This window comes from Gracilinanus agilis, chromosome 6 (assembly GCF_016433145.1).
Source record: "Gracilinanus agilis isolate LMUSP501 chromosome 6, AgileGrace, whole genome shotgun sequence".
In the NCBI taxonomy this organism is placed as follows: domain Eukaryota; kingdom Metazoa; phylum Chordata; class Mammalia; order Didelphimorphia; family Didelphidae; genus Gracilinanus; species Gracilinanus agilis.
Genome location: NC_058135.1, coordinates 167,212,850 through 167,223,724, shown reverse-complemented (window position 1 = coordinate 167,223,724; position 10,875 = coordinate 167,212,850). Strand labels below are relative to the sequence as shown.

The window sequence follows — 10,875 nt, the reverse complement described above, 5'->3', positions numbered from 1 at the left end:
GCCGGACTTGAACCTAGGACCTCCAGTCTCTAGGCCTGGCTCTCAATCCACTGAGCCACTCAGCTGCCCCTGAGGCAGCTGGGTAGCTCAGTGGATTGAGCTAAATCCGGCCTCAGACACTTCCCAGCTGTGTGACCCTGGACAAGTCACTTGACCCCTACTGCCCACCCTTACCACTCCTGGGCCAAGGACGGTCCCTAGCCTGGATGAAAAAAGGAGGAGGGTTGGGCGTGGGGCTAGCAACCCCACCCTGTAAAAACTACATCTGCTAAAGAAAGTGCAACCTAAAGTAGGGGCACCTGGGCTAGCTCAGTGGATTGAGAGCCAGGCCTAGAGAGGAAAGGTCCTAGGTTCAAGTCCAGGCTCAGACACTTCCCAGCTGGGTGACCCTGAGTGACTGTGTGACCCATTGCCTACTGGTTGTGGCCCTATGCTCCTAGAATGGAGTCCCAGGATAAAAAAAAAAATATTGACTTAGATTGAATACTGACAACATATTAACATCACTTTGTTTAAATGAATTTTAACTTATTTCATTATATATTTCCAAATTACATTTTAATCTGTTTTCTGTAGCACCTGGCACTTGGGAATATTGTTGGCTACATGAGGTCTGCTGGCATTGTGTTTGACATGTCTAGTTTATATGATCAGATATACTTAATTTTTCAATGTACGTTGTTGGGGATATATTGGGAAATGAATGATATTTTTTTAAAATACACTGATTTTTAAGAAGTAAAAACCAGAACATAAATACATGTTTTGGTTTTTACTTTTCAGCTGTTGAATCATGATTCTTTAATGAAATTAATATGAGCTATGCTGCATTTTAATGTTGTTTTCATTTATATTATTAGAGCTCATGGTGCATTTTTTCTTGGTCTTGCTTCCTTTGATCTGCATAATTCACATGTTGTACCATGTTACTCAGAAGTCTTCATATTTGTCTTTTCTTACAACCCAACACCATTCTGTTTGCATTGTTGTACCATAATTTATTCAACTAGGCAACAATAAACAGGCATACACACTCTTCTTCCAGTTTTTCTACCACATTTAGTGAGCTATGAATATTTTGGCACATACGGGATTTTTCTCTCTAACACTGATTTCCTTGGGGAATTTCCCCAGGAGTGGGACTAAAGGGTCAAAGGGTCCATCATCAGTTCATTAAGGTACCTATTTTCCCACAAAGGGACTATTTTTTTGGATTGAGTTAGTGATCAAATTGTATTTCTTCCCCTCCCCCAAATATGTTTAGCTTGAGTCCAAAATAACAACAAACACCTCCATAAAATAAGCATCTCAATTTTTAAAACTGATTTTTAGCTGTTGTCATAAAACATTTTTCAGACTACCGCTCCGTTTTTACCTTCCGCATTTTTTTACCTTCTCTTCTATAATTGTGAAAAAATGGCCACAAACCTGTATGTAAGAAATTTGCTTTAGAGATTTCCTATCACTAATTGCCCTAAACACTTTCCCCATTAACCTGAAAACAAGAAAGGCTAGATTTATGAAACTATTATATAAAAATATAATTATATAAAAATATAATTATATAAAAAAGTAAAAACAAAATGCTTTCCCCACTACTAAGTGTCAAAGTACAGAGCTTTTACAACTAACCATGCCAGTTCCTTTATTTTAAAAAGTGGAATTAATGAATAATGTTCTACCCAGTAAAGTCCTGATTTTATCAACAGTCTCTTTCACATGCACTATCCACTATTATGAATATGGGATGTTTTCATCCTTAGACGATGGTGAGTAATGGTTTTCAGTGGAGAATTATTTTTAAAGAGCATTGTCCCGAAAAACAGGGGATTCCGAAAAAGGTACTGAATTTGGATTAGGTTTCGAACTTCTGACTGCTCCTTTACTGGCATGTCGGCTAAGTCATCTAAACTTTTCGGCGCTGTTGGTTTAAAAAAAGGGGGGGAAGTCAGGCACGATGGAATTCTGGTGTGAAAACTATTTTTTTTATCTTTTAAAAATCAGTGTTATCAAAATTTGCGGAACAAAAGGAAAGACGGTTGTAGAAATAAATTAATCTAACTCAATGTTTTCTAAGACCACTTCCAAATGAAGAGGCTAAGATGTTACCCAGACACAAACATTACATTGTTCACCCTTGGGATTGGGGATAAACCAAAGACAGTAGGAACAACAATTCGGTCTTAAACTACCAGAACCAGCCTACTCTTTGGGGTTGGAGACACAAAGTCCAAAATGGCAAAGCTAATCTGGTGTGAAACGTGTAAAAAACAATTTTTTTTTAAATCCCAGAACAAACTACCTCCCCACAGTCCTCTGGTCTCCCTGAGGAGAAAACGGAGTGCGCTTTGTCTGCAAACTTTCTTAAGGCTTTCGCCAAGTGCTCAATCCCTAATTGAAGATAGTTGAAGCGAAGAGGCCAGAGTTCTCCTAGTTTAGACTCGGCGGGCTTAAGCTATTGAACCGAGAATTATCTCCGACCAAAGAGCTGGATCATGAGGCAGCCAAGAGCTCCGCGGGCTCAGAGTTCTCTCAACCCACGCACACGCCCCAGGCGTGGGAGGGGGTGTGGCCAGGATTGAGACCTCGCCCAGTACTTCCTCATTGGCTGAGTGGTCCTGCAGGTGTGGGCCGGTGGAGTTGCTAGTCCCGGACCGGCTGGGGGGAGGGGGGAACGGGCTTGGGAGTTGTCTGACTATGGGGCAGGAGAGAGGTGTAGGTCGGTAAGGGAGTGCTGGATCTGCTCCAGGGAACCCCGTCCTGGGACTATGGGGGAGCGGGTGCTGGTGCCGTCACCTCCCGGAGAACCCTGCCTACAAGGTGAGGAGGATATGTGGGTAGGGCAGGGAAGGGGATGCGGTATGGGCTGAGAACTAGGGGGGAGGTTAGGGGTTCGGCACTGTTGGTCACTGGGCCTCTGGGATGGAGAGGCAAGTCCTCTCCTTACAATCCCTTTGTAGGTGACCGAGAACGTATTTTCTCACTACTGTCCGTGATCGCCTCTACCCCGGGAAAGAAAGGGAGCCCTTTGCTGCTTGACTTTAGCCCAGGATTTGCCCCCTAGATTCGAGTCGCGACTAGACTGCGGCACCTCAAGTCCTTGGACGAAGTTAAAGAAGTGTGTTCTCTTGAGTTCGAAAATTGCGCCTGGTCTAGGGTGGGGTGAGGTAGAACATCCGGTGTTCAAAGTCTCTATATAAATAACTTTCAGCTGTGGGGAACCGAATTTTCTGGCGTTAAAACGATTACATTAACAACATAGTCTTTGTTTCTCCAACACTGCTTAGTGCATGTTTGCTGAGAGGAGAGAGAGAGAGAGACTGAGAGACTATGACATTCAAAATTGAGGAAAAAATTCAATTATGTGTAACTAAAATGACCACCTCAGTCCCCAGCGAACTATGGGTATGGAATATAACATATATATTAGATTTAGTTGATGTTTTGAACTGCTTTCCCCCCTTTTTTGGCTTTCATTCTTTGTTACAAAAGTAGATCTTTAGGTAGAGGAGAGAGGCTTATATTTTTTTAAATGATGTAAAATGATCATCATAACAATTCTAAAGAAAAAATAATTACATTTAGTAAAAGTGATATTATGGATGTTTGTCAACTATGCCTCATTTCCTACAGCCACTGACAGGAGCAAAACTTTCCAGCTTGCAATTGTCTTCTGCTATTAATTAAATCATTGTTCACAGAAGACAAGTCTTTGCAATCAGGTACCTGCCCATTTCTTGTATGTCTATTGATGTCATCTTGACTCTGTTTCCTTAAGACCTTAGACTTTGTTCAACACTGGTGAAGACACTTTGAGTAGGAAATTGCCTTTTCTAGATTGTTTACATTATTGTTTACAGGCTTTCTATGACTTGGTTTGGGACCCAGCCAACTAAAAAGTATGAAATGCTTTCAAAAAATAAAGGAAGAAGACAGGAACAACTACTAGATTCATGGGTTTTTAATGATAACTAACTGGCATTTATATGGCGATTTAAGGTTGCAAAGTACTATACAATTGCCATCTCATTTTATCCTCAGAACAACCTTGTGAAGGGAGGTGATATTACTATTCCCATTTTAAAACAGAGGAAACTGAATGGCTTGTCCAGTATCACATAACTAATAAAAAGGATAATCCAGATCAATAAATAGACATCTTAAAACTTTCATTTCTAACAACTTGGCTATTTTAGTTTTCTTTTCCCTTTTTCAAATGGTCAAATGGTGAAGTACTTAGTTGGTTAGAGGAAGGAGGGAAAGCAAATATCTGAATATTACACAAACCAGATAATGGAGAGTTAGATTGTGCTAAAGGCCTCAAACTAGAATTATTTCCTATATAAGTCAGAAACTTAAATGTATCTCCTTCTTTTCCTTAATAAATGTAAAGACTGCCCCTCAGGACCACCTCTTTTTGTTTGCATGCCTGCATGTACAGTTTGTATGGATTTTAAATCTCTTTGTTTAAGGTATTTGCAAAGCTGAATTCATTAATATAGTTTAATTACAAATGAATAGTCCCTTTTCTCTGACCCTTCTTCTGCAGCCAGCAAAGAGGAAATGGGGTGGGATTTGTATTGTGGTCTTAGATGCTATCGTGGAAAGAATATTGTCTTTGAGGTCAGAGGGCTTGGATTAAAAATCTGTTATCTTATATTGTATATGAAGTCATGGTAGAGTTTCTTTTCTTTAAACCCTTACTGTCAAAGGCTAGGACTATCAGGGTTAAGTGACTTGTGCAGGGCCACACAGCTATGAGGTGTCTGAAGTCATATTTGAACCCAGGTCTTTCTGACTCCAGGCATGGCTCTATCCACTGCCCCACTTAACCGCGCCCTTGGTCAAGTTTCTTAACCTCTATGAGCCTCGTTTCCAAATCTACTAAAATGATGGACTTGACTTGGACTTTATGGCTTTTGAAGTCCCTTTCAGCTTTAAATATATGATCTTTCTATTGGCCTAGCAGCCCTTCTTCCAAATTTTGAGAGAGAGAAATTGTTGAGTTCAAAAAAATTTAAGAGCTAGACAATCTTTATTTTTATTTAAAATGAGTGCAGTCCTGTATAAATGCATATATTACATCTATTTTTTAAGTCAGTCAATAAACATTTATTAAGCTCTTCCTACTAGGCACCAAGCCAAAAATTGGAATACAATCATGAAAACGAAAGCAGAAAGATAGACTCTGCCCTCAAGGAGTTTATAATCTAATGGGGGAAGTAAGTAAAAAAGAAAATATACCTCCCAAAGGAGATATATTTATTGAAAAGTACTTAGATGGAGTATTGATGAAGAAAAAAATCTCTTATCCTCACAGAAGATAACACACACAAGAAAGCTGAAAGGGATGTGGGGAGCTAATGAGGCAATGCTAGGGCAGGGAAAAGTCCAAGAAGTCCCAAAGCAGTGTAGCCCTGTGAGTATTCCAGTTTTTCAAAACACTTCTACATCTACTGAATTATCTTGTTTTGTTTTGTTTTTTTTCCACAATATTCCTAAAAGCTCTGCTGTAAAAGCACTGATCTTGGGGTCCAAAGATATAGGTTCAATTGCTGGTTCAAGCTTTCAGCAAGTTTAATAATATGAGCTTCATTTTTTTTCAACTATAAAATTGTCATAATATGTGCTTTCACTACTGATCTAATAGGATTTTTATTAGGAAAGCACTATGTAAACTTTAAATCTTTATATCAATGTGAGTTGTGATTTTTATTTTACAAATGAGGAAACTGAGCCAGAGCAGTTCAGTGCCTAAGGTCACACAGTCGGTGAAACAGCACTGTGTCCATATTTTGTGGATAATTTGGATTTCTCCTTTTTTTTCTTGACTACCATTTTTGAGTTCATTTCCCCCTGAATGTAGAGAAATGGTCCAGGTCTTAACATCTGAAGATTCCATATAGCCCTGTAATAAAAAAAAAATACTTAAGCTATTTTCCATAATTTTGTCATGTGGACAAATCCTTCATATACTTAGTTTCAAGAGATTGCTTGTGTACTGTATTGAAAAACATTCTACCAGTTTAATTTGATTAGTAGCTTTAAGTCAGGACTTCTTTTTTTCCTGAGTGTAGTAACAATAATGGGGACTGGATATAGCCTATTGTTTTTATTAAGGTTTTTTTTTCCAATTGTATCCAATTCTGTGACCCCATTTGGGATTTCTTGGTAGAGATACTGGTTTGCCATCTCCTCCAGATCATTTTATAGATGGGGAAACTGAGGCAAACTGGGTTAAGGGATTTGTCCAGGGTCATAAGTAAGTATCTAAGACCAGCCATATTTCAACTCTGGTCTTCTGGACTCCAGGCTCAGAACTTTATCCATTGAGCCACCTAGCATATGAGTGCTTAATAAATGCTTTTCAGTTGTTTGGTTAAGTGGTATAGGAGTCTTCTGGAAACTGGGCAACTTTTAACCTTAGAAAGATGCCTAGAGTACTGAGAGAGATTAATGATTTGCCCAGGGTCATATAGACTATCTATTATTGAGTCTGGACTTTAATACAGGTCATCATGCTTTCCAAGCCAGTTCTCTCTCAAAACAAATAATCCCTTCATGTTTTCCCTTTTTTCTTTCTCATGCCACAACACCTCTGCTTGTCCATTAGCTAATCAAATTATACCACAATATGAAAATGTTCAGTTCCTGAGCCCGTAATCAGATTGGAGCAACTGGGCTGCCTTTTACTATTTTCCTAGCACAGAGTTCACAACCCTACCTCACCTCTAGTAAAATTCCCCAAAATGGTGAAGGAAGTCCTTAAATATCAAAGACAATAAAAATTTCCCATTAAAACTATTATTGTTCATAGAGTGGGGTACTTATCTTTGAAAACAACATTTAACATACATTGTAAATGACTCAGAAAAGGACAAAAAGTGGCATGTGAAAATAGTACTAGGCAGAAAGGTAGTCTACTTTAACATCATTCCTTACATTTTGATAAGTTGTAAGGTCCCTTATGGCTGGGACCATTTTCACTTTTGTCTTGGTATCAGTTCCTAAAACAGTACCTGGCACATAGTAGTTGCTTATAAATTCTTGTGATTAATTCCATTTCCTGCCCATTTATCCTAAGAGATTTTTATCTCTGTTCATCTAGTCATCAGTGACAGACAGTAAAATATTGTAACTACAATAGGTGAGTTACAGAAATTTTCAATTAACAAGGTTTGTGAGTACTTTGGATTCTTGATTGCATTCTCAACTGGAAAATATTTTTTTTCAGAATGATAGCACTAGGTATTTAACTATTTGATAGGACAAAACTGGCGCCTCGGCCTTAATTTTATTGATATAGGTTGTATGTTTGTTTATATAAGTTGCACTTAAAGCTTTATCATTTTTCTGTTCATATGTAGAATCAAGTCTGACTCTATCTTGGTAGTTAGGTGACTAAAGGCAAATCAGTTAATTTCTCAAGACTTCAGTTTCCCTGAAAGAATTCTTTATAAAGATCAAGTGGTTAAAGTGATATATATAGATATCAACTATATTACTAATTTCTCAAATCTCTTTTATCAATTTTTCTATCCTTATTTCCTATCATTGAAAAACCTTTCATTGATATCATTTTTTTATCAACTTCCTTTTATTTTTTATTTATTTGTTTTTTAGAAAAACCTTACCTTCTCTCTTGGAATCAATACTCTGTATTGGTTCCAAGGCAGAAGAGTGGTAAGGGCTAGGCAATGGGGGTCAAGTGACTTGCCCAGGGTCACACAGCTAGGAAGTGTCTGAGGCCAGATTTGAACCTAGGACCTCCCGTCTCTAGGCCTGGCTCTCAATCCACTGAGCCACCTAGCTGCCCCCTCACCCTCCTTTTAAAAATATACTTCTTTCCAGAGATATATGCTTTATAATTAAGAATAAAAAATAGGACAAAAATCTAGCAATAGCATTTCCTAGGAATCACTAGACTTGTAGGATCATGGATTTATATATATAGATCATAGTTGATCCCCTCTATTATATAAATGAGGAAATTTAAGATTAGAGAATAAAGTGACTTTTCCAAAATCACATGAGTACCATATATCAACACAGAGATTTGGACATAAGTCCTCTGATTCTGAATCAAGCACCCTCCACCATACTGCCCACATCAGTACATGGAAGAGGGGCCCGGGCAATGCTAACAAGAATAATTTGTGATTTAGCAAAGAAAGCAATTTGACTTGATAATATGAGAAAGTTAATTCCCTAAGAAAAATGAGCACTTCCATAAAGGTAGTACTAGATACACATGTACTATGTACACATGTGCTTATGGACATTTTTTTTCATTCTTACTAAGGAAAAAAAGTTTATTTTGTGGAAGAAATAAGATGAGTATGTCAGCTGTTGCTTAAAGAAAAAAGTTCACATTGAATTCAATTCAACAAGCATTTTCTATGTTCCAGGCTCCATGCTAGATACTGGAGATACAAAGACTAAAATAAGCAGTTCTGACCTCAAGTTGCTTAGGATACTATGGAGTATGAAAGGGAGGGGTACAACATCTACATAATTAAATACAAAATATCTGGGTACAATATGAAGGAGATTTGAACAATGGAGGTAGAATAGAGATTGGAATGTGAATGCCAGTTGACAGGGGAGTGATTAAACAAATTGTAGCACATGAATCTAATGGAATTTTACTGTGCCATAAGAAAAAAACAAATATAAAGAATCCAGAAAGGCATGGGAAGATTTATGTGAACCGATGTAGATCAAACAGAACAAAGAAAACAACTTGCATAAAGGCTACAACAATATAATGGGTCATATAGCTAACATGCATTAAAAGTGGTATTGAATTCTAGCCTTTCTGACTCCAAGTTAAGCAGTCTATCCACTCTGCTATATCTCATTAAGTGAGTCCAAAGAGAATTGAATGCATGTTTTCTCAGGTATATCATATTAGGTCCTCATTACTACTTCTCCTGCTCTTCCTCCTTCTTCCTATTTTTATTTTTTTTCAATTACATGTAGAAACAATTTTGTAAAATAATCTTTATTTCTCTCAACTACATGAAAAAAAATTTTAACTTTCTTTTAAGTTTGAACCAAATTCTCCTCCCTTCCCCTTTCCCAAGCTAGTAAATAATTTGATAAAGGTTTCTACAGTATTTTCATGCAATACAAATTTCCATATTCCTCATGTCATGAAAGAAGACAGTCCTCATTATATAATATCTGACTAATTTACTTTTTTTTTTTTTATTTTAAACCCTTAACTTCTGTGTATTGACTTATAGGTGGAAGATTGGTAAGTGTAGGCAATGGGGGTCAAGTGACTTGCCCAGGGTCACACAGCTGGGAAGTGTCTGAGGCCAGGTTTGATCTTAGGACCTCCCGTCTCTAGGTCTGTCTCTCAATCCACTGAGCTACCCAGCTGCCCCCTGACTAATTTACTTTTAACTTAATGGCTTCCCATTAAGTAACACTCAAACAATTCCTCCATTGCTTTATCCCTTCTTATTTCCTCATGCCACAATAGCTCTCCTTATGCACTGATTAAATGTTAGCACAATATAAAAATGTAAAATTCCTGGAGTTAGTAATCAGATTGGAGCAATGGAGCTGGCTTTTACTTTTTTCCTGATATAGACACTGCAGCGTGCTCTCATTCATCTAACTACCATTGAATGCAGTGGCCACTTGGACATTACAAAGATCATTTTATTTCTTATCCCATCCTTCAACATCTCTTTCCCCCTATAAATGTAGGAGACATTCTGCCATGACTACTTAGAAAGAACATTGTTTCCCTGGTATGGAATCCTCCTACACTGATTCCAGGGATGGAGTTTTTGAAATACTTATGTTAACCACATATTAAGTGACACAAATGCTTGCTGGGGGAGGGGGGGCAGAATTCACTTGGCCAGTCAAGCCAGATATCTTGAGTTGTTTTGTTTCTATTTTTTCAGCTAGGAATGTAACTGATATGGATATGGCTGCTGGGGATTTTTGTTACCAAAAATACATACAATCACTTGCAATTTTAGGGGGCAGGAGTTTTGGGGAAAGCCTGGACAGCAGATACATTGCCTGGTGTCAGTGTAGGTGAAAACCTGTGGAGACCCTGCTAGGAAAAGGCTGCCGAAAATCAGAACAGGGCTGAAAAGTATTCAGGAAAAATAAATTCAGGAAATCTAATCATAGTTGTAATAACATCAGTACTTACTCACCATTAGCTCTGAAATATGGTCAATACTCCATATTATGGAAAGTAGTTTAAAGTTCCTGAAATGTTTAAAATACACATTTCTGGGTGTTTGTCATTGTAGATATAGGTGTAAGCCTTAAAATGAGAAGAATATCCATCCTGTAATCTTGGGAAGACAAATGGATTCAGAGGAATTAAACCACTAAACTCTTTGATTTCACTCTTGTTTTAAACTTGAAAATTTCTTCCATCTCTAAATTCTTTTTTTTTTTTTTTAAACCCTTACCTTCTGTCTTAGAGTCAATACTGTGTATTGGCTCCAAGGCAGAAGAGTGGTAAGGGCTAGGCAATGGGGGTCAAGTGACTTGCCCAGGATCACACAGCTGTGAAGTATCTGAGACCGGATTTGAACCTAGGACCTCCCATCTCTAGGCCTGGTTCTCAATCCACTGAGCTACCCAGCTGCCCCCTCTAAATTCTTGATGTAGCAAAACTTAGATGATGATATAACATTCTGCCAGAGCTAGAACTATTTTGATGCCTGAAAAGAGAAAGAGAGACCTGGAGGAAAGGACCACTTGGGGGAGAGAGGGAGAGGGAGAGGGAGAGAGGGAGAAGGGGAGAGGGAGAGGGAGAGAGGGAGAGGGAGAGGGAGAGAGGGAGAAGGGGAGAGGGAGAGGGAGAGGGAGAGGGGGAGAGGGAGAGGGAGAGGG

At 38.4% G+C, this 10,875-nt stretch overlaps 1 protein-coding gene across 1 annotated transcript in view; it reads left to right on the top strand.

Annotated features, from left to right (window-relative positions):
• The first annotated feature begins 2,755 nt into the window (after nt 1-2,755).
• Nucleotides 2,756-10,875, top strand: part of NIPAL1 (NIPA like domain containing 1) — a 20,866-nt gene continuing 12,746 nt past the window's right edge. Inside the window, exon 1 of the mRNA XM_044680360.1 lies at nt 2,756-2,820. Within this exon, the coding sequence (XP_044536295.1) occupies nt 2,769-2,820 (52 nt within the window). The 5' untranslated portion in view covers nt 2,756-2,768. The remainder of the gene's footprint in view (nt 2,821-10,875) is intronic.